General features: G+C 38.1%; 1 protein-coding gene across 1 annotated transcript in view; it reads right to left on the bottom strand.

Annotated features, from left to right (window-relative positions):
* The window catches only part of LRPPRC (leucine-rich pentatricopeptide repeat containing), a 112,313-nt gene that overhangs the window by 17,118 nt on the left and 69,829 nt on the right, over positions 1-25,366 (bottom strand). The window contains exons 26-30 of the mRNA XM_006882376.1: positions 15,838-15,906; positions 14,825-14,915; positions 7,232-7,374; positions 6,999-7,113; positions 3,657-3,783 (exon numbers count right to left, since the gene is read on the bottom strand). Of these exons, the coding sequence (XP_006882438.1) occupies positions 3,657-3,783; positions 6,999-7,113; positions 7,232-7,374; positions 14,825-14,915; positions 15,838-15,906 (545 nt within the window). The remainder of the gene's footprint in view (positions 1-3,656; positions 3,784-6,998; positions 7,114-7,231; positions 7,375-14,824; positions 14,916-15,837; positions 15,907-25,366) is intronic.

The raw sequence follows: 25,366 nt of genomic DNA, 5'->3' as shown, positions 1-25,366 counted from the left end.
TTTCACCAGTAACAACTAATTAGTTGGAGAATTTGAACTAGAACTTTCACTTTTGAATTCCTAGTCCACAGTGCCTTCAAAAACACTCATAGTAGATTTAACTCAAGATACAAGTCTACACAGGTAGAGGAGACAGGATTCTTTTGGTCTCGCCCACTCAACTACACGGCAAGTGGGCAAGAGAATAATTCTGGTGGGATTCGAGTAATACTAAAAGGGTCTTCAAGAGCGTAGAGAAGCTTCAGAGAGAGAGGAAAAGTTATATGCTACAGTATCCCAAGGGGGAAGGGAAGATGTGCTTATCATAATTTCCTGGATCATTAGCTTCAAACTGGTTTGATCAAGATTCACAGTGGATCCTGGATAAGTAGAGGGTCTTTCTCTCTTTTACAGACTCTGTATTTTACCAAGTATGATCTCCCTCTCCAAGTACTGGCCCCTTCTGACAACATGCTCAAAACATGTGAGACAAAGTTTCACCATCCTGCGCCCAAGGAGCACCCTGCTTGCACTTCTAAAACAGGTATAACTACTGACCTCCACACTAGATCAAATCAATCAGAACCACGGCAGAGGGAAGGAGATAATAATTTTGTGTAACTACAGTATAGGGATCACTGTTCTAAAATAAGTCCAATTAAAATGAAAAACTGTACTTTTTACCTTTGAAGATTATTTCAAAGGCCTCTGTAAGTTAGCTCAGGATCCAAAGTTATTTTTAAATATTTGCTTTTCTTTCTCTTACTTAAACATTTAATCAGGCTCAATTTTAAACACAAACTCTCTTCTTCCTCTCAAATAAGTACTAACTTAGAAAATAGAAATTATGAGTCTTTCTCATTACTGTGGAATCAGAGAAGATTTATACCTGACCCTTTACTGGGTCTCTGAGTTTATAAATCTAATAGATGGGACGTGAATGTCCAGAGGTGTGGCCTCTAGGTCCACAGTACAACTTCCTACAGATTAAATCACCAGAGCTTCCAAATTATGTGTAGTGTTAGATAAGAATTTTCTAAGCAGATTTTTCAAACTTTGATCTCAGTGGTCACAGGTGACCCTTGTTCAACATAATTCTCTAAATTACTAATTGCATTCCACTATCCATTGACAGTGGTTGATAATAATGTGGTTTGTGTTTTGCTATCATGTTTGAGCTCTGTCATAGAGGCTTCAGATAAAGGCAGAGTGCTCAATGGACAAATTTCAATGGAGCTTACAAGCTAAGACTAAGAAAGGTCTAGTGATTGATCTATGAGTGTAAATGAGCGAGTGAAAATCCTATGACTCACAACAGACTACTGTCTGATACAGTGATGAAAGCTGAGCAACCACACTTGGAAGGCACTCAAAACACAGTGGCTGCAGCAATGAACTTAAGCATATTAACAACTAGAAATATTTTGTTATGCTGCACACGAGCTCATTGACCTTACAGCAATGAGCAACACTACTTAACAAATGAGACTCAGCGCATCACCTGTCAGAGTGTAACTCTCTCACTTGTAAAACTGTGGCTCAAGGCCCACACAATCAGATACAACAAGCTTTTCAAGGGAGAGATGTTTATTCAGACTCAGCTGAGACACAAACAAGAAATACACAGTATGATGCATAACAATAGTAGAACACTGGGTTTTCCAGGTAGTTGAAAGAAAGGCAAGCATCTATGTTACATGCAGGATTCTAGCTAAGCAAAACCTTGGCAACTCTAGTGGGTCAACTCCACCAACCCACTCTGCAAGAAAAAGATGAGCATGTTCCTCCCATGTGATGTGCTGCTGCAGAAACCCGAGGAGCTGGAATTCGTTCCAGGCACTTGACACACATAGCCAAGGCTTCAAAACAGACCAGGCTTAAAGACTCAAACCTAACCAAAAGAGAATCTTGTAGAACTTAAAACAGACTAGAAACAGGTTAGTCTTTCCCACTGAACAAAGCTTCTGAACAAAGAGCCATTAACAGGACATGTCTGTGTTCCAAGTCAGATGACACTGCACTCCCTTTTCTAGACTTCTTTCTTTCTGATTAATAACTCAAGTTTTCCAGACAGCTCTTTGAGATTCAAACAATGGACAGAATCAAGCTAGTGGGCCTATCGAGAAAAAGACCTTGATCTATGTTATAATTAGTGAAGCATTTCAATAGGGAAGTAGCTAGAAAAGACAATCATCATCGTCATCACCCAAAAGACCAAAAAAGGGAAAGAAGAAAAAAATATCTGGAAACAAAACAAAAAAGCAAGAGAAGGTAAATCGTTACTAAAACATCTTTAACAGCTCTCTTTACTCGGCCTCACTGATCTCTTTTCATACCAAAAAGAAACCTTCCTTGAAGCAGTTATGTCGTCCTTCTAGATACTGACCATTGTCAACATCGATGGGGCAGGAAGGACAGGTCTGCTTGGAAGTGTGCCAGCAGACGGTGGCAAGGCCTGTTTGCCAGTATGTGACACACATGTATAAACTTAAACCCCAGGTGATGCCCTGGGCACGTGGCACAATGTGCAACAATGGCATGACCAACAGTTGCTCAGTATACACCCTGCCCTGCATCCATGCTCAGCACCCACCACAGATGCGGGCTGTAGTTTCTCCACTCTGTGGGGCTTCGGACTCAACAAGGACTTACTCCTAGGTCTGCTCTCAGAGTGCTGCAACCAACTGAGGTGTTATTTAGAAATATGAGTCAGAATGAACACACACAAACCTACCTATTGTCTCTGAGTTTATTTCAACTCAGCAGTTGCTCTACGGGACACAGAAGAACTGCCCTTCAGTGTTTCAAAAGTGGTAAATGTTTATCAAAGCAGCCTGTCACATCCTTCTCCTAAAGCCCCACTAGTGTGCTCAAACTACTGTTCTCTTGGTTAGCAGCAAGCACTCAGGTACAGGTCCCAGGGCTCCTCTTACAAACATACGTACAATAAATAATCGTGTTCACTCAACATCCAAATCACCTAATGTCTATCTCACAGAACAGATGGTAGACATGAAGGGACACATAGCTATAATATTAGCCACTCTATTAACCTGTTTCTCCCAAATAATAATAATAAACAATATGAAAAAAATTAATGCTGACTGGCATTTATAAAGATTAAATACCATGGACTGCTAAGAAAACAAACAGGTTCATTCTGGAGAGGGTTAAACCGGACTGCTCCTTGGAGACAAGGATTCTGAAGCTTCGTCTGACATACTTTGGACATGTTGTAAGGAGGGACCAGTTCTTAGAGAGGGACATCATGCTTGGGAGGGTGGAGGGACTGTGTAGGAGAGGAAGACCCTCGATGAGATGGATTGATTCAGTGACTGGGCTAATTGGGGTGGGTGTTTGAGACAGTGAGACTGGAAGAAGACAGAGCAGTGTTTAGGGCTGCTGTACACTCTGAGTTGCAGGCGACTTGATGGCACATAGCAACAACACATGGCATAAAAATTCAATAAAATGTACTGTGTTGGGCCAGGAAAAGTCATCCCTTTTAAAAAGATTAAAATTCCCCATGAAGTTTGGCAAGCATATCACCTGACTTATAGGAGCAGTTAATAACAATTAAGGATAACAATAGCGTGCTCTTTAGAAAAATGTTAGCAACTGCCAATGTTTTTTTACAGTGAGAGGTACAGTAAATGAACTATGGACACAATACTTACATATTTTTTACTTGCATTGCTTGTATTAAATTTTCCTTCAACAGCAGTAATTTGATAAGACTGATGTATGTTTCACTGTTAAACACAACTTTTTGGTTTTCTGCTCTCAGGAAAATATTATATGCATCTAGGAGGGGAAAAAGCAACAATAATTTGAAATGCAAAGAGATGGAGGGAAAAACTAAAACAAATTCCTAAAGTCACATGCTTTGCTGTTGTTTTTTTAAGAGACGTCAACCCCTTGGCAGTGCGAAGGGTGCCACTTGGGTTAAACAAGTAGATGTTGTCCTTCTCCCAAATTTTCAGAGACTTAATTCCAATGGATGGATGAGATTTTAAAAGGTTTCCTTTCAAAATTACTTTTCACACTAGCTTTCTTAGTTGATAAATTATTTTTATGTCAATAAAAATGAGAAACGAATCTTCTAAAATGGTTTGTCAAAAGATGACACCAGTTTTAAAAGAAACTGCAAAATTTATGTTAAAGTCCAAATAAGCCAGAGGTATAATCTGGACTGAAGGAAGCAAAAGATTCATTTTAAAGCAATCTTTAATCTATAAGTGGGTGGTTATGATGGTTAACATTTCAGCACAATAGCATTAAAGTGAATATAGCCTATAATTCTAAAATTAGGAGATCAAATTATTTGGCTACGACAGGACTTATACAAAAACATACAATTTTCAAATATACAGATACCTAACAAGTAAACTAAGCAACATTTGTTTGACTGATTAACAGTTTTATTTCACTCGTTCACAATAACTGTCAGTGAATGAAAAGATGTTACCAAAAGAAGTAACTACACTTTTCAGTCACTTACTTTTCTGAAATAAAATTGTCTAGCTATAAACATTCCACTGAAACTACAATCTACTCTCTTATGTGTATAAACAAAGCACAATAAAGAGGGGGCATAAGGGAACAATCACATACGACCTTCTGTGAATACACAACATAAGGAGACACAGAAAGCAGGACTAGGAATAAACACACTATCACTGTTCAAAAGAACATGTGTAGCTAAATCTGGGTTTTGATCTAGCAGAAACTGTTGTATTTCTACCTATAAATTAAAAAGGAAAGACGATTCCATTAGCAAGCGCAACATACCCACTTCAAAAGTTTATACGTTCAAGTTAAATTTGGGGGAAGGCATATATATATATATATATATATAAATTACTCATAGCCTTGTAAAACTTCTATCTCTATGTCTGAGGGCACTAGCAATGGAAGAATGTAATGGAAATTAATGAACTGAATGTTTCAATAAGAACCAACAGTAAAAAGGACAATATATTTAGTTTTAGGCAATATACAAAGTTTTAGAAACTTTCAAACACTGGACATTATTAAGTTGTTCATAGTAAAATAAAATGGCTATCATAGTAACCTGAACAAAACTCATCAAGATAATTTTATATTTCATTTAAACTGTTGCTTAAACTAAAAAACGATGCTCAATAATCTTTAATATATTTCTAAAGAAATTATTGGGGTTTGTTTAATTTTCAAAAGAAAGTTTGGCAAGCTAAAAAATCTAGAGCTCCTGTAAAGAACAGATAACCTTTGGGTGGTGTCTCAGTCAGTCAATAACAGCAGTTGGAGTTTTACACTCACTATAATGCAAGCCAGCTAACACAGCATCTGAATTAATGGTATTTACAAGTAAGTGACCTCAGGACTCTTCTTTTTTCAAATAATACATATTGACATTCATGTAATTGGGTCGGGGGTCCTCCTTTTGGAAAACGTTATGGTTGGCAAAAGGGAAGCAATGATTTTTCAAACAACATGGGTACATAGTAGGGGTACACTCTTGTGACCACAGCTGCATGTTGTTGTGTACCACTGGGTTAGAACTGATCCACAGCTGTCTAGAGGACAAAGTTAAATTGAAAGGGGACAGAAATGAAACCAAACAGAGAAATAGTAAAAAACTGAAAGCTAGATCAACAGAAAATGAAACAAAGGAAAAGGATTAAAATTTTTTTTTTTTTAAACGTGATCCTAAATTCCTGACAAAGATTAGGAAAGCAGCTTCTATTCCTACAAATACTTTTATGTAAATATTGCAAGATTACAAGTTAAATCAGGAAATTAAAAGGTGTTTCAGTTTTTAAATTGGTTTCTTTCCACTGATTCAGGGTTCAAAACTGTCAATACAAAAATAAAAAATATTTGCTGCATTTACTTCTTTAATGGTGAAATTATCATAAAATGTACTTGAAATTCATAGACATACTGAAGGAATTAAAGATAATGGTAGCACTCTAAGGAGAGAAATGATAAAAAATAATGGAGTAAGAGTTAAGGTGCTACTGTGGGAAGGTAAAAAGAAAGTCTAGGGGAAAATACTTAAGAGTTCAATCAGAAGACACATTAAAGGGTTAAAGTTGGTCATAAGCATTTAAAGCGGTCAAAACAGGGAGTATTTACTACAAGATGAGACAGGTCAGCAAAAAACATGGCTCCGATTCCGCCTCCAACTTGAGATTGGAGGCGGATCATGTCAGCACATGAGTGTGGTGGTTTGTGCATTACTAATGCTTTATTTTCAAATAAAACCTAAAATATTTGCCAAAACAGCTTTTGATTATACTATTTTCCAATAGTTTTTAATAGTTAAATTAAATTCCTACTAGAATATTATGTTGAAAATTTTCAATGTGAGAAAAAAACATATATTTTTTTTTAAATTTTATTTTATCATTCTGTGTGTATGTGTACTGTCAAATAGGATCTGACTGGTACAGGAGGAGATTGCCCCTCCTTCTCCAGCAAAGCATCTGGTGTATTCAAACTGCCTATCTCTGGGATATACAGTGCACTTCTTGCTACTAGGCCACCAGAGCGTCCCTGAGAAAAATATTTTTTAAAAATTCTTCACGACCCTTGTATAAGCTGTATCCATAGTAATTAATAAACTGTATGTGGAATTTTAAATAAAACCATATTCTAGAAATCATTACTTCCCCCCCCAGCCTTCAATACTTCATTATGGTTCTTTAAAGTTAAAGATATTTTCCTACAAATCATAACACTTTTATCGTATCTAATAAAAACATGACTGATTCCTCAGTCACTATATTTTAACAAGAAGTCAAAAAATATGCTAATTTAAAGTATAAGGCTGGTGGCCTAATGCTAAGGAACCAACCTAAAGGAATTCAGTTCAAATCTCCCAGCTGCTCTGAAGGAGCTCCTCCCGTGTGATTTATAGTCTCTCAACAGATGCTGGAGAGTCAGCTATGAGTTGACTCAACAGCTCATAACAACAGCACTGTTAATTCTATTGGGCTTAGGATCCAGTCTGTTACAAAGATTTCAGTGTTTACCTTTATTTCTCTTCCTCTGGCAGGCATTCCTGAGCTCTCTCTGGAATTTAGCTTCCAAAGGCAAGAGTGATAAAGACTTCTCAGTGATGAGATGGTCTTCATTCTCATACCACAACTTAAAAACAAAATTTTATCAGTAAATGGTAAATACAGTGACCTTTTCAGTATAAAACTAGGCTTATTTATATCCAAAAGTTATACCGAGAACGAAGTCTTTTCGAAAACCAAATTACCTCTGGCACATCAAATGGAACCTCCTGATTATTGTTTTTAAGAATTTCCGCTAATAATCTTAATGTCTTCTCACGAGGAATAATATTTTCTTCTTGCATTTTATTCCAGACAGTGTCAGCTCTCTGCCAGTCACCATTCATTTCTGTAAAATGTGATTGGGTAGACATTAATGAATATACTAAATAGAATCCATGGGAATATTTACATTTTCCTAGTTGATATTGAAAAAAACATGATTTTAAACGGTGTCTCCAGAGAAAAGAACAGTGTAATGTAACCAAGAGGTGAGGAGTCTCTTTCGATGTATTTTTTTTTCCTCATATCTGTTAAATTTACCAATTTAAAATCAAAATAACCCTGGAGGACATTATCCTGAGTGAAATATCTCAGTCACAAAAGGACAAATACCACATAGTACCACTGTTGTAGAACAGGACTGACATCAGGGTTGGGGTGAGACTGGGAAAGATTGAATAAATTATGTATACAGCATTGAAACAGATGAGGGAGACAAATGTTTGAAAGTGATATATGATTGAGTATTATGGTCATGACAAGAGTCCAGAATGAAGGTTGTATAGTGGAGAATACTGGGGAGGGGCAGGGGGGCCAGGGAGGGACTGTACACCAATGAAATAATTTTAATTTTCAAAGAGAAGAGCAATCTGGTGGGAGGGGGTTGGGCAGAAAGAAAAATGCAACAATGAATGAATGAAAATCTAAAGTCTCTGTAAAGTTCATTAAAAAAAATTTAAGTGAAAAAAAAACCCACACAAACCCAACGCAAAATAAACAGTGAAAAAAAAAATCATAAAAACAATTTTCTGCTAGGATAATCAACTTCAAAAATCAAGTAGCAGAAATTATAATAAAGAAACTGAGAAACAGCCACTGTATAAATAAAAATCAGAAATATAACAGTTAATTCAAAGATTAATTTTAATCTTTGCATAAACAATGGAAACATTTATATTATAGTCCGGTAAGAGTCTAAAATGATTCAAAGTATACATAGGGTTGCTATACGTTGCAGGTGACTAAATGGCACATAACATACTATGACAGGTTTGGAAGCAGGAGTGGCATCCACTTCCTAAACCCTATGAACTCTGGTAAATATCAACAGTTGTAGTGGGGCTGCAGGCCTTTTGTTCATAGGGTCGCTATGAGTCGTGCTCGACTCAAAGACAATCAACAATAACAACAACAACAGCATGTGTAGGTGGCATTATAAAAAACTGAATAGGAAGAAAGATCAAGTTACTTAATGAATGAATTAAGAATCTTGGCTGAGATAAAAATCAGAAGATATGAAAAATGCCAAATGACATTAAGTTCAATATAATTTTTGTGTAGTACACATCTCTAGAAAGTTTATTTATAAACATTCCAGAAAATAGGAATAAATGTATTCCTAAGCATTTGAGTGTAAGTTACCAAAACAAATCCCCCCCCCCCCCGATAAAACTATATACTAATGGCTCCTGGGAGTACAAAAATGAAAACCCAAGATGTATCCTCCATCAGAAATGTTCTACTGAGAAAGAAAAAGGTAAATGAGTAGAAACTTCCTATGTCATAAAAGGACTGCAGCGGAAAGCCTGGCACAAAAGATATTGAAAGGGGGCCCAAATAACAGAAATGAGCCTAAAATTGAGTCATTATAAAAACCCTGATAATAAATACATCAATCCGACTAATAAAAAAATCCCTTAATATGTAATCGAAACTGTCAACTAATTAGGTTTTTCTTGAATGAAAACGTTTTTGTGTAGGTAAAATAAAATTTCAATGGCTCAAACCTATTCTTAAGATGATCATGGAATTGTTTGAAGATAAAATCTTTGTCCTCGTGGACTTTTCATTTTCTTTGGCCTGAATTTGGACTTGCATATGAGAAGAGTAATTGATGATCTGACCCAGTCTGCCTCTAGCCTAGTTTAGACTGCTGACAATGAGCTTCTCCAACAATTTCAACAAATGTAGTCAATCTGATTCCTGCGTGAGATCCACATGTAAAGTCGTTGTTTGTGTCTTTTTAAAAAGGACAATATAAAATTCGATCATTTTATTTCCAGCGTCATTTCTATCATCAAGCCTGTACTTTGTAACTACTCTACCTTCTTCACTGTTTGCTACTTTTGCATCCCAGTCACTAATTAATGCATCTTGATTGTGTGTTTGGTCTACTTTGCACTGCAAAATTTGGTAAAAATTCTCAATTTCTTCCTCTTTGGCTCTAGATTTAAGAGAGTATATCTGAGTAATAGTTGTGTTAATGGGTCTTCCTTGTATGTGTACGTATATTGTCCTATCATCACTCACAACATCTGTATGCTGAGCAAATTACCTGGGAAGCTGGAAACGATAAGGAGGAGTGTGGCATCAGGACTGGAGGGAGACTCATCAATAACCTGCGTTGTGCAGATGACACAACCTTGTTTGCGAAAAGTAAGTAAGGAGGACTTGAGGCACTAGTTACAGAAGATCAGGGAATGCAGCCTTCTGTATGAACTGCATTCCAATGTCAAGAAAACAAAGAAAAGAAAGCAAATAACTGAAAAGATAATGGTTTGGATCAGGTGTACCTTAGTTTTCAGACGGATATCATTGCTTTCAAGTACTCTGGAGAGGTCCCTAACAGCAAACCTTCCCAATGCAATACATCTTTTGATTTCCTGGCTGCTGGTGACAAGGGTGTTGACTGTGCATCTAAGATTGATAATTTCCATCTATCAGATGATGCCCAGTGGTGAGAATGTTTGATTTCTTGACATTGAGATTTAACCCATATTAAAGGGAGTAGTCTTTTAAATTCTGCAGCAAACTTTTCAAATCCTCTTCCCTTTCAGCAAGCAAAGTTGTGTCATCTGCATAAAACAGGCTGTTGATGAGTCTTCCTTTGATCCTGATGCCTCAGTCTTCCTTTTAGAGCACAGCTTCTCCAACGATTGGTTCAGCATACAGATTGAATGGGGATGGAGAAAGGTAAATACATTTCCCGATATTAAACCATGTAGTATTCCCTTCCTTAGTTCATACACCAGCTTCTTGGTGTTCTGGGATTCCCACTCTCCTCAAAATCAGCCATAATTTACTATGAGCCACACAATCAAAAGCCTTTGCAGAGTCAATGAAACAAAAATAGAAAACTTTCTGGTATTATTTTAGTTAAAACCCACTGACATCAGCAGTGATATCCCTCATGCTGTGGTTTCTTCTAAATCCAGCTAGAATTTTTGACAGTTCTTGTTGATGCGCTGCTCTAGCAGTTTTTAAATATTCTTCAGCAAGATCTTACTTGCATGTGATATTAATGATCCTGTTCACAGGAACTTTTAATGATACTGTGATGATACTTTTGAAGAAAGTGATTTTTAATTAACTCACAAGTTTATATCTACTCTTTACTTAATAGCATGGTTAGATTCCACACTTATATAAAATCACTGTTATATGAGGAGGAGGAGGAGGATGATATATGGGGTAGCTCCAGAGCGTGGATTCTCAATACTGTTGTGTTCTGGATCCCAACTTCCAGCTATCGGAAACGGCATTCAGATAGATGAACGGGGAGCCTGGTGGCTGACCTAGAGCCTTACTTGGTAACTCTGGGACTTTGGCTACCAATGGGCTGGGAGTAACAACAGTTTGCAAGGGTTGCTGCTGTGACTGTGCCCTCCACAGCCCTGCTTCCCCTGTCGTCACCCTGTGGCCAGGAGGACTCAGCAGAAACAAGCAACAAGCTGCAGCACTTGGACTACAAGGGTAGGGAGCCTGGAAACAAACAGCTGCTCCCAAGAGCTCCCAGCTGCTGTAAAGGAGAAAAGGGTGAACGACAAAGGCAGGGCAAGCGAGGGGGTACGAGAAAAGCTGACTTCAGGTCCAGCCCCAGGGCTCCAGATCGGCTAGCTCCCTTCTCTGCTGCAGGACCTGATCTCTTCAGGGCACCTGAACAGTGGGAGGGAGCAGCACCAGTAGCCTCCCCTGCCCCTGTCTACTCCTGGACCCCTGTGGCTACCTGTGGCCCTCAAAGCTGTCTCGGTTTCCCCCTTCACACAAAGAGCAGCACAAGTAGTTCTTTTGGTGGAGATGAGACTAACAAGGGGTCGTCTGGGTTTCTGGCTGTGTTAGCTGAACCTGGCAGACACGAGTGGCTCTGGGCTGGGAGTTGGGACATATATTGGAACCCAGGTAAATGTTCAAAGCAGTCAGCAGGTTTTTTACTATTTTTTTAATGAGAAATATTGAATAAGAATATAAATAAGGAAGAAAAGACGGATGATCTACTCTACGTACTTAGGCTGATGCATATCCAGGAAGATAACATTCTATTTTTCATAAAAGGCTTGAATTACATAAGCAAGTTTCTTTTGGGAAGACAATCTCACCATAAAAGAGCATCTGTTAATAAATATTAGCACCTTGTAACAAGAAAATATTTCAAAAGGAAGACAAGAATTAGTATAATATTGTGTGGAGCATTTTGCGGATGTTGACTTTAGCTGAAGGACAAGTTGTCACAATATATTTTATTTTAAAATAAGAACAAGTTTCTCTTCAATAAATAATTAAGTTATCCTTTTAAGAGTAAAAAATTATATTATGAAAAAGAAAAGGTTCTAAAAATTTAGGAAGGGTAAATAGTTGTTTTAAAAGAATTATGTAATTCAGAATATAGATATTTCAATGTAATAGAAACACATTATTATATCTCATATTCACTTAAAAAGAAACAAACTTGTAGCATTTTATACATTAAGTAACAAAGTAACAATATTTAAGTAGTGGTCAAAATCAGAGGGTAAAATGTAAAGAAGACAAAGTTATCCATGTGTAGTAACCATGTTCTCCATGTTAGGTACCGTCAAGCTGAGCATAACTCATAATGATCTTACGAACAACAGACCTGAACCGTGTCCTGCTTTGTGCCTTCCTCAGTACAAAATTCCACAGGATAGGACATACAAGTTGGGTTCAAAAGTATATTGCCCTGTAAGACTTCTACTGTCTTCGAGCCTCACAAGAGACCACCAACATCTGGCAGAACTACTCAGACAACTGGCCCAAATACAGAGCAAATGAAATTAGAGGAAGACTCCAAGGGTGCCTGACCGTTAATAGGAAAGATGGCAGTTCAAGCCCACTCAAAGGCAATCTATTTAAAAAACAACAACAACGACAACGCCAAATTATTTATGCAGATATGGTTGCTAAGAGTTGGGATCATCTCAACAGCAATTATTTTTGGATTCTTCATTTTCTTGCCCAACAGAGCAGATAGAGAGAGGGGATTATGAATTTAAAGAAAAGGTATTAAAACTCAGAAACTATAAATCTATTCTTAAGGGAAATTTTAAGATGGATCTAAAAGTTTTACTTAAAAATTAAAAAAGCAAGCAGATCTTCATATGAAAAGGTTAGTGAGGCTGGCCGGCTCTCACCTTCCCTGGACGTTTCACTGCCCTTTCACATATACTGTCTGGTTCTTAATCTATTCAGGTGCTGATTAAGTCCCTTCACTAGAACACTGTCTTTATATGTGCAGCACCCAAGACAACTGCAACCAGCCTGCTCCTTAGAAGCAAGGATGGTGAAACTCCATCCCATATACTTTGAGTATATTGTCAGGAAAGGTCGGTCACTCCTTGGAAAAAGACACCAAGCTGTGAAAGGTAGAGGGTCAGAAAAGACAGGAAAACCCTGAACAAGGGAGACTGATACAGCCTCTGTAACAGTGGGCTCGAGCACCTCAGAGATCGTGATGATGGCACAGATGAGGGTCAAATTCCGATCAGTGGTTTTGGGGAGCAAAAGATGTAGTTGACTCGACAGCACTGGACAACGGCCACGATGGCCGGCAGGGTAATAACTTTCCAGGATTGTTTTTAATCCTAGCTATCAGCTCAGGAGGCCAAGTTGCAAGAAGTGCTGCAATCCTGAACGCACGCAGTTCGAATCCACCAGCTGCTCCTCAGGAGAATGGGTAATCTCCTCCTCTGCGATTAACTAACTGCTTCTGAAAGCCCACAAGAGGGTCAACTATGGGTTGGTTCTGATGTGATGATACCCAAAACAACATCAACTTAAAGAGTGTTCTGTGTAGACTCATTTGGGTACATAAATTCAAGTAATTTTTATTTCATTTGGCATAAAATTGAGATTTTTAAGAGGGATCTTGGGTGGTCTAGTGGAAAGAAGCTACACTGCAATCCCAGAGGTATGCGGTTCGAATCCACGAGCTGCTCTGCTGGAGAAGGAGGGGCAATCTCCTCCTGTACCAGTCAGATCTGATTTGATGGTACACATACAAAAAATAAAATTAAAAAAAAATTTTTTTTGCACTTATGAAGCAATGAATGTGCTAATGATGGGAGAATAGTTGATGGCAAGAGTGGCTTATGAGGATGCGGAGAACATAATTCACGGCACTCATGTGCTGTATGTTTTGTGTAAGTAAGAAATAGTTCCTTAAAATGAAGAAAGAACAGAGGGTTCAAATGCAAATACAATGTTTAAATGAAGAATTTAAGAACCAGATGCCTAAAACAAGATGCTTTTAACTTTACACATTTAACACTTTTCTAAGTGTTAAGTTTGCTACTTTAATTACCATCCAAGCCAAAGTTTCATGAATGACACTATGAAGTATGTGATTAAATGGTCTGTGTATTTTAAAGTAGGTATGTCTTATAATAAATAAAAGTTCATAAAGACAAATGAGTCAACTTACTAATTACTGTCTAGATTTGTTATACAAAAATCTGTTTGGGGGCGTCGGGGGTGGGGGGTGGGGGAGGAAGTAGTAAATCTAGATCAAAGATCTACCCAAAAGAGGAGAGACTCTGATTACTATAACATGCTCACACCTCATTCAACTACTTTAACAAGACTAGATATAAAGTCCCAACTATGTATAAACTTACTAAAACATGGTTTGATAATAGAGGTCAACGTTTGAGAAATAATAGTCACTTATACTAAGAATTCAGCATAAGGAAACAAGGGTTTGAACAAAGGTCAGTAATGCACTGTTGCATAGTCATAATATGAAAAATTGAAAGTTATTCAATCTCCACAATCTGCTTAAACTTAAAGTTCAGGTGGGGTGGGGGGAAAAAGCAAATAACTTCCTACCCTGTTTAACCTTTATCCTGCTGGCAATTGTGATTATTGTTATTACAATATTATCTCATCTCTAAAAAAGGAAAATATTTGGCAATGTATTTGTATTGGTTACACAACACAGTGCTCTGAAAAAAAGACCCATATATAAGAAAAACTGATGGGTGCTCATGGAAGTGATTAATAAATGCATGTGTAGATTTAAATAAAGAAGAGTATAGTGTCTCCAAAAAGTTCCTTTAAATTATTGATTCTGGTTAAAATTTTTTCCTCAGTTTCCCAGTACTGCAGAAACGTAAGACTGTACACTGCCTAGTGACGTAAAACAACAATATGTGTTAATCTGGTCACCTCATGACCCTCTGTTGTACAGTTAGCGTTTAACACTTTTCACGATTTTCTGACCATTGCCCTCAAAAGAATACATAAATGCCTTAAAATGAAAACGTAATAGTCAGATTACTTACGATATAGTTTTAACAGACTGTAGTATAGCTGATCTCTATCACATTCAAATAGCTTCTGTGTCATCTCCACTAATTTTTCCAGAGTTTCAACCTTTAAAAGACCATAAATAGAGCATATTTTAGAGTTGACAAATTTCAGTTGAACAATCTTTCAAACATGCTACACCCAAAGAGAAGATTACTTTTAAAAGTAAGTGCCTTATAGCAAGCTTTGTAATTAAGAATGCCAAATGAATAACTACCTCCCCGTACTACACTGAGGAAATCTACTGTCAAGGGCCTCTAAAATTCTAAAAAGCAAGGATGTCAGCTTCAAGACTAATGTGTGCCTAATCCAAATCACAGGCTTTTCAATTACTTTCTACGCATCTGAAAGCTGGACAGTAAATAAGGACAGCAGAAGAAGAACTAATGTCTCTGAGCTGTGGTGTTACAGAAGAATATTGAATATCCTATGGGCTACAAAAAAAACAAGTCTGTCTTGAAGAAATGCAATCAGGGTGCTTCTTGGAGGCAACAATGGTGAAACTCTGTCTCACATACTTTGGACCGCCAAGGGCCAGCCTTGGGAAAAGACATTATATCTGGAAAAGTCAGCAAAAGGGAGGAACTTCAATATGGACTGACACAGCGCCGGTAACAATGGGCTCAAGTGTATCAAAGATGATGAGAATAGCACAGGACAGGGCAAGGTTCAGATCACTTTTTCTAAGTCACTATGAGTTGTGGCCAACTCAATGATACCTAACCACAACAACAAATGTGGAGAAAATAGATAACTGGGGAGGAGAACAGGGTAAGGGGAAAACAATGGGCATTATCCTCTAAGAAAGAACTCCATGAAACACTAGACTTCTCTCCCCCATGGTTTTGCTGGCATGCTGAGCACAGATACTTGCACTGGAGGGGAGCTTAAGCAGACAGTCCACTGACCCCCACTAAGAAATTCCTCAGTCACTCAGAGCAGAAGCAAGTTTCCATGTAAGATCAGCTGTCAGAGATGAAATACAAACCTGGTTAGTTGAAATGCATTTATCACAAAACCACTGTAGTCTTGAAGGGCGAGCTCTGATGCCTGGTGTCTGTAAAATATAATAACCATAGTACACACAATTAGACTTTTAGCTAAATGTGAATGTTTTTCCTCAAAGATCTAATGAACTTACTACCTCCTTCCCAAACATATATTCTGAAAGAAGCCTATAACTCAGTCACTGTTATCAAAGACTTTTAATTATGATCAGAACATAAAATGCAATGTATATTTAACTTGTATCTAGAAGAAATGCAACTAGCATAACAAACCAGTACCTTCTTCAAGAGTTAATGCTTTTAAAATTTATAGTAATAAGCAAGAACATAGAAGCAGCTCAAATGCGCAGTCACAACTGAATGGACTGAGAAATGATGGAACATTATGTAGGACTCAGGAGCAAAGATTTAGAAAATTATTACTTAACTTGGGAGGGACTGGAGAGTGAACAAGCTCAGTCAGTCTCATAAAGACAAATACTGCATTAGTGCAATAAAGTAAAAACTAGTAAAATATATATGAGGATCTAATGGGGGGAGGTTGGGCAGGGGGGAATCATAAGGTCACACAACTTGGTGGGTGGAGGGAGGGGTGAGTAAAGGAAATGGGAAAGATCCTGCAGGGATCTGGAAAGACAGGTTAATGGTGGGCATAGTTCAATGATGATTAATTTTACAAAATATAATAAATAGGAATTATTGTAGGAAACACAAATATAAATGAAGGATAGCGTGAAATACAATACATACAAACTTTGTAAGGAAACAACATAAAATAAAAATGCATTAAAAAGATTATAGTGATGAAAGTATTCTATGTACCACAGATACTTGCCTAGTACCTAGAGAACTCTGCTGACCTAGTAGGTAAGGAGTTGCACTGCCAACCCAAAGCCAGGTGTTTAAAATCTGGCAATCTTCCCATGAAAATCTCAATCTCCAGTTAGGAGATGGTACTGATGATATGACAATGAGCTCATTTTAGTTTAGATAGTACTCAACGAATTATTTCAAGAATAAAGCAAACCAAGTACTGAAAAACTACTGTACAGTTTATTTCAGTAACTGAGATATATGCTACATATTTTGTCAGGAATTGGTAAGGTTTCAGCATTAATTCTCATTTCAGTATTTTTTTGAGACTGGGGAAAGAAAGAAAACCCATTTCAACATAATGTCAAGGATGTGCATCTCTAACCACAGTATTAAACACTATATTTAAATGAAAGCATTAACATAAGGAATCTATACACTCATCTCCCTAGGCTGCTACAACTAGAGGAACTGTGTCTATACTGCTCTACCCACTGAACTTTGGAGATAAAATGAGGCATTCCCTGAATATGATGTCTTATTTATGCTGCTGTCAGGTGCCATCAAGTTGATTCAGACTCATGGTGCCTCTTTACACAACAGATCAAAAGTTTGCCCAGTATTCTGTCTCTTAATTTAGAAATTTCCAGTACCATTATTTAACATTATACAATTAAAATGTAAATTCAAAAGCACATTGTAGAAACCCAATATGCATTAATATTGTTAACAATGTTAAATTAAGAGCAGAAGAAAATGAAACTCTTGTAACTTTAGTAGAATAACAAGTGGTATAGCAGCAGGAGTCCTTGTTTTGACTGTCTAACGTTTCCAGATGTATAGAGATACAATAAATAATCACTGGAATGTATGCTCAAATAACATTAACATGCACAATGGAACACACTTCCTACTAAGGATTCTCTGTTTTGTGTCATATGCATTATACTAAAAATTAAACAAACATCAATGACTATAAAAATCCTCGGAAAAAGCTGTAGCTAATCCTCTTTAGAACACAGTAAAATACAGGGGTAACATTCACTTGTGTCTTTTCATACTGTTGATCCAAATGGCACTGATGATAAACAGCACAACTTTCACGGCAAACTGCTCCTGTTTAGGGCTGGTTAATCTGCCGTCACTGGCAGGATAGTTGATTTATATGACAGATAGACCTATGTTTCATTTTGAAATTGAGAATGGTTTTCACATATGAATCTCAATCATCAAAAGAACATCTAGGTCAGATTAACTAAATCTCTTAGGCTTCTGTAACAGTCTACATTTCTGGCTTATCTCTAAACATCTTATTCAATTTTAAACAGTGGAAGTTGAAGGCAGAAAGAGAAAATGCAATAAAATTTTAATCAAAACCGTTTAACTGATGTCCATTCTGCTGTGCATATTCTCAAGAGCAATAAACAAAACTTAAAGGAAAAATAACCATTACAAACTACCCTTCTCCCATACCAGCTTTAATTGGATGGGATAAAATTTATGTAAATAAATGAATGCTTAATTGAAAGAATGAACTTAAACCTAGTCTCTTTTTGCTTTTGTTATGTAAAATATTTTAAATAGAACTTGTTATTGCTATGTGTCGTTGAGTTGCTTGTGACTCATTGCGACCCTATGTACAACAGCCCTAAACTGTGCTCTATCCTGTGTCAACCTTATTGTCTCTGACACACTTATGCCCACCACTACAGTAACTGAATCAATCCATCTCACTGAGGGTCTTCCTCTCTTGTACTGTCCCGCCGAGCCCTCCCCCAAGCACGATGTCCCCACCTTGCAACATGCCCAAAGTTTAATAGACAAAGCTTCAGAAACCTGACCTCGAAGGAACAGCCAGGTCTCACCCTCTCTAGGACAAACCTGTTTGTTCTCTTAGTAGTCCACAGTATATTCAATACTCCTCCAGTACCACAGCTCAAAGACAGCAACTCTTCTATCACCCCTAGTCATTGTCCAGCTTTCTGAAACACATAGTAAGTAACTGCAAAGACTATGATCTAGACTGACACTGTTGCTGTTCAGTACTCTGGAGAGATTCCTGACAGTAGACTCTCCCAATGCAATTTGTCTCTTAATTTCCTGACTGCTGGTACCAAGAGTGTTGACTGTAGTAGTCACTGTGTTTTTCAGCACCTGGACTTTATATTAATTATTTAATTAATAATTAACTAAATGGTGGTTTGATCTCCTACCAAAAAAAGTTGACTGTGGAGCCAAGCAAACTAAAGCTGTCAACAATCTCAATCTCTTCACCATCTATCATGATCATGATGCTGCCAATAGGCCCAGTGGTGAGAATCGTTTTCTTGATGTTGACCCTCAAAAAAAACCCCCGCAGTCTCTGACATCCAGCAAGAGCTTCGTGTCCTCTTCAGTTTCAGCAAGAAAGGCTGTATCATCTGCATAACACAGGTTGTTGATGAGTCAACCTCCAATACTGATGCCACATTTCTCCTCGTAGAGCCCAGCCTCCTAGAAGTTAGGACACATTCCTGGTGTACACACTTCCCAATTTTGAAACATGTTTCCTTGCTCTATTCTGACGACTGCCTCTTCGTCCAAGTATAGGTTTTGTATAAGGACAATTAAATGTTCTGTGATTCTCATTCTTCTCAGAGTCAGCCACAGTCTGTTGTGATCCACAGTCAACTGCCTTTCTGCAGTCAATGAAATATAAAAAACCATTCTTCTGGTCCTCTGTTTTCAGCCAAGATCCATCTGACACTGGCAATGATGTCCTTAGTGCCATGGCCTCATCTAAACCCAGCCTGCACTTCTGGTAGTCCTCTGTCAATGTACTGTTCCAATCATTTCTGGATAATCTTCAGTAAGATTTTGCTTGCACGTGATGCTGTTTGATAATTTCCACACTCTTTTTTTCCTTTTTTGGAATAGAAATAAACATGGATCTCTTCCAGTCAGCTAGGTGGGTAGCTGTCCTCAAGATTTTTTGGCACAACTTGGTGCCACAGGAAATTGTGCTGCCAACCTTATGGTGCTGTCTCCCTACTGGTTTAAATCCATTAGCCGTTCGGTCGGGGAAAGATGGGCAACCTTGTCCTGTGTGATTTATAGCCTCTGAAAACCCACTGGAGGGTCAACTATGGCAATAAGAGAAATAAACAAAAGTCATCAAGTAAGAGTTTGTTTCTTCCCTAAAGTGAGAAGATAACAAATTTACTCTAAATTCTGTTTGGTGACTCGAGAGTGACAGAACAGAAACTGCAGATCTGAACATGTTATAAGCCTGATTTAGATGATGTACATTTATTTTCGTGCCTGAATGGACATCACTGTTACTGCGGTTGTTGTATACCCTCGAGTCAGAACTGACACATAGTGGACCTATCCAGTGGGTTTGTAGAGACAGTAATCAGAGGGGAGACTGCCCATCTTTCTCCCATGGAACAGCTGGTGGATTGAAACTGTGTACCTTTGTGTTGGCAGTCCAACTCCTTATCACTAAGCCAACAACTCTCTTCCTAAAGGGAAGAGAAGAAACAAGTTTTGAAGCAAGAGTGGGTGGCTTTGTTAATTCAGATACTGAGAGTAAGAAGATCATGGAGGTTAAATCAGACTGACTTAAAATTTCATGATTACTATTAAGTGACAAGCCCCACAACCAAGCACGTGTTTTGCCCTAATTCATTCTCAATATACTCTGTGAGGTTCATGTGCAGTTGTCCATGAAATCTATCTGAGAAGCATGAAATGCTAATCTAGGTTTCAGCTTCAGGAAATGTGGTCTTAATCATCTCTGTGCCGAGAGCACCGAACTGCAGATGAAATTAAATCAGCAACTGCTTTACAGACATTTTTTGATATGGCTAATATTTCACACCATTCTTTAATGTTTGACACTTGTATGTATCATCTCTCTGTGAGTCTAACACCCTGTCTTGAATCATGGAATGAATTATTCAAAAAGTGTTGTGTTACTTTATTTGACCAACTTTCTGGGAGATGACTAAATGACTTACAACTTTCAGCTTATAGAGAAGTAACATCTCAATTTATCATTATGTAAAATGAATGCTGGACTAGAATTTAAGAGGTGTGTGTTTTAGTTCAATCTCTACAACTATGAGCCTTAAATGTGGTTATCTCAGCTATAAAAACATTGATTTTCAATTTTTATTTTTTTTTTTGCCTTGCTGCCAGGGAACTTATAAAAAGTCATAATAACCCTAAGTAAATAAGCTAAAGACTAAGATATAAACTGTGATAGTTGTAGTTGTTAAGTGCCGTCGAGTTGTAGACAACTCATAGTGATCCTAGGAACGAAAGAACTGAACATTTGTATAACTTTGGTCGTTTCTCCATGTTCATGGAGTTTCTGGAGGCAAGCCATTTTGGAAGTGGATGCCACTCCTGCTTCCGAGCTTGTTTTAATTGGGAAGCCCCACCTCTGTCTACCATGGGTAACCATTACCACATTTGACACGTCGGTGTTACAGTGTTTAGCATCACAGCAACCACGAGTTACCTCTGTACAGCAATGCACAGACTAGTGCTATACCACTTAGAAGAATGTCTGATAAAAATCAATGTACACCAGGCCTGAGTGCCACAGATTATAATCACCCACCTTGGGCTTGGTAGCGTAATTTTCTATCCACTAGGCTAATGGAGCTCTCTGTATGTTGTTGTTGTTGTTGGCAAATCAACATTCCACCCTAATGCTCACCAGTCCCAGCCAACAAGATTCTGTAGAACCCGGCTCCTGCAGATGACTTTCAAAATGGATTCCAGACCCATACTGCTGACCACAAGGGTTTTTAAACAGGAGGCCAAAACAAGAATTACTGCAACAAATTTTTCTTAAAAGAAAAATAAATGGGCAAATGAACTTTAGTTCATTTATTTAATGGAACAATGTGGGCATTACAAATAATGCTTTAAAAGTCCTAGATTAAGAAAATGCCAAGGCAATGATGTAACCTGAAAAAATGTTTAAACTATAGATAAAAAATACACAGAAACAAAGGGCAAAAAACCTGAGCCTTTAAATACTCTATTTAACTGAAATTGTTTCATAGGTTGTAAAAGAATGAGTGAACACTCAGTCAATGGCACATGTCATATGACCGTATGTTACAAAAACATGGAATTATGCAGGAATCAACTTGCAGCTGGTAAGAAATGAAAGGTGTCACACTGGACAGAATGTCACACAGTTTAGAAATGTGGAAGCAGATAGGCTTTCCACTGTGCTACGTGTGGATGAACCCCAATTTTAGGTTAGCCACTAACAACAAACTGCCACCATGAAAAATTCCCACAATAAATAACCAACACACATCTTAAATCTAACTGCCTCATCTTCCCTTTTTTGGAAGCAGGAGTGGCATCCACTTCCTAAATAGTATGCCTCCGTAAACTCTATCAAATGTCATTAGCTGTAAAGAGGCTTCAGGCCTTTTGTTTACAGGGTCACTATGAGTCATGCTTGACTTGAAGGCAATCAAGAACAACAACAACAACAACAGTATAAATGTTCTGTCTTCTAAATTAACCCCAACTTCTTTATTCTGATTAAAGCATCTCTAAGACTCTGGTGGCTAAGTGGCAAGAAGTTGCACTGCAATCCCAAAGGCATGCCGTTTGAGGCCACCTGCCGCTCCAGGGAAGGATGGGCAATCTCTTTGCGATTAACTGCCTCTGAAAACTCACTGGAGAGTCAGCTTTGGGTTGGTTTTGACTTGACAGTACACAACAACAATAATAAGGAGACTGTGTCTCTAAAACTCTAAGAACAACTATCCTTTCAAACACTTCCTACAAGTCATATAATGACATGGAAAAGTTTATTGATCTTTCTTTTCCACCTCAACTTCTTTTCTTTATGGTAATTTCTCTACCTCTAATGCCATTTCCATCAAACACCATCTCATATTTAATTCTCCCCAACAATTCCACCCTAACTTCCCACACAAAGAATAAGCATTCAAGTACCCTGAACCTTTTAAACAGTAGGGTAACACTTTTTAACCAAGGAGCTTCACACGAGTCCCTGACACTGGAAAAATTTAGGAAGTACCATATGAACAGGAGCCAGTGGTCATGAGGGAGAAATGGAAGCTGCATTGAAGGTATTGGGGTGGGGTGGGGGAAGCAGCCCTAGGAATCAATCGATGAGATACCAACTGACTTGTTTTTGAATTAACAGATGCAGCTCTGGATGTGCTCACCAGTCTATGCCAGGAAATTTGGAGGACAAGCTGTCTGGCCAACAGAATGGAAGAGATCCCTATATGTTCCCATTCCCAAGAAAGGCGAGAGAACTGAATGTGGAAACTGTTGGACAATTTGATATCACATGCAAGCAAAATACTGCTGATTATTCAAAAACAACTAGAGCAATACATAAATACGAACTGTCGTAAGTTCAAGCAGGATTTAGAAGAGGCTGTCGCACCAGGGAAAATAAGGAGATACACTCCACTGGGGAAAGTCGGCAGTTAAAGACTTCTCCAAATTATTGAGCGTTATGATGTCAGTTTGAGGACTAAAGCGCATCTGATTCAGGCCATGGTCTTTTCTACTACTTGCTATACATCTGAGAGCTGGACGATGAATAAGGATGACAGAAGAATTGATGTCTCGTTCTAGTAGATTGACACGGTGACAGCTGTGGTGGGTTCTGGTGTGTGAGAAGTATAAAGACAGGGGGAAAACAAGATGGCACAGGACAGAAGAGGGTTCTGATCCGTCGCTCATAGGGTCGTTATATGTCATACTGGACTTGATGGCTCTTAACAACAACAAGTGTATTAATCATTATTACTTTCTTTTTAATAATCCTTAGAAAATATTAAGAACTCTAAAATCCTTAGAGGTGGAAAGTGATGTTTCCACCCCAAAGAATTTACCTTTAATTCATTTACAATTTCTCATTTAAAAAAAAACAAAACACACACAACTTGAAAATGTCCATGAGTATATTCTCATAGCATTTAATATCCTGCTATTCTAGTCCAAGGGATAAGGGAGACTGTTTTGAGAACAAAGTAGGGAAAACTGCATGGTTTAAAATTGTAAAGGGGACTCAAATCCCTATGCACATCCAAGAACTTCTCCAACAGGGTAAAAAGGGAGGCCACTGACTGGGAAAAAGTATTCGGTAATAACGTATCAGATAAGGGACTTATAGCCAGAATTTATGAAATACTTGAGCACCACAACAAGATAAAGGTAAAGAATCCAATAGAAAAATGGGCACAGGATATGAACAGGCACTTCACTGAAGACGACATTCAGATGGCTAACAAGCACATGAAGAAATGCTCAAAATCCCTAGCCCTAAGAGAGATGCAAATTAAAACAACTATGAGAAATCATTTCACCCCAGTCAAAATAGCAAAATTTAACAGAACAGCAAGCAACAAATGCTGACGAGGCTGTGGAGAAATTAGAACCCTGATTCACTGTTGGTGGGAGTGTAAAATGGTGCAACCCCTGTGGAAAGCAGTATGGTGCTTTCTCAAAAAGTTGCAAATAGAGATACCATTTGACCCAGCAATTCCACTACTGGGAATATACCCTGAAGAGACCATAGCTGACATCCAAGCAGATATATGCACTCCCATGTTTATTGCAGCTTTGTTCACAATAGCAAGGAGTTGGAAACAACCTAAGTGCCCATCAACAAACGAATGGCTACAGAAGCTGTGGTATATTTGCACAATGGAATACTATGCTGCATTAAAAAACAAGGAACTCATGCAATATTATTCAAAATGGTTGACTATGGAGAACATTATGCTGAGTGAAATATCCCAGTCACAAAAGGACAAATATTACATGATGCCACTGTTGTAGAATGGGACTAACCTCAGGGTTGGGGAAGAGACTGAGTAAGATGTGTTCAATAATGTATACTGCACTGAAACAGAGGAGGGAGAAAACTGTAAAAGAGATATGTGACTAGGTATTTCTGTCATCACAGGAGTCTAGAGAGAGGGCTACACGGTGGAGGGGACCTGGGGGAGGGTTTGTAAAACAATGAAAGAATCTTTTCTTTTACTTTTCCATAATTTTTGACTCATGTACTTATAACTTGTTAAATTTGTGTCTTCTAGGTTGCAACACCCCCATGATACATATTCAAGGATATGCACAATTGGTAACAGTGCATCTGAATTCCAAAATCAATCTCCATAATAGTCTATGTGTTTCCTACTGCCAAAGGGGCCCTTTAGAGTAGTGAGAGAAGATCTTCACCCTGAAACCCACAGCGTCCCTTTTCAGCAGGAAGTAGCTAAGAGAATACGCCATCCCCTTTTCCTTATGAATCAGGGTGAAGTCTCTCTCAGGGAGGAGTGATAGGGAATGGCAAAGGACACACCGACAAAGGAGATTAATCAGAACTGACTTTGACAAGCACTGTGGCAATTGGACAATTAAAACAGACATTCGGATGGCGGGGAAGAAGAACAAACTGGGGAGGAGGGTAATGCACAACCAGGTGGACTGACACAGAGACTGTTGCAATGGGTTCTTGTGTGTCAGGAAGTGTGAGGATGGTGCAGGACATACAGGGTTCAGATCTTTTGTTCATAGGGTCGCTATGAATTGTAATAGACTCGATGACACCTAACAGCAACAAAATGACAGAGGAGGTCATTTACCAGATTCTCCATTAATAAATCATGAAAGGTCTTTGGTATTAGCCGC

The sequence above is a fragment of the Elephantulus edwardii genome, unplaced genomic scaffold, assembly GCF_000299155.1.
Source record: "Elephantulus edwardii isolate Elephantulus edwardi_28Jun2011 unplaced genomic scaffold, EleEdw1.0 scaffold00019, whole genome shotgun sequence".
Classification (NCBI taxonomy): Eukaryota; Metazoa; Chordata; class Mammalia; order Macroscelidea; family Macroscelididae; genus Elephantulus; species Elephantulus edwardii.
The sequence above is the reverse complement of the archived record's forward strand: the minus strand, read 5'-3'. Positions and strand labels throughout refer to the sequence as shown.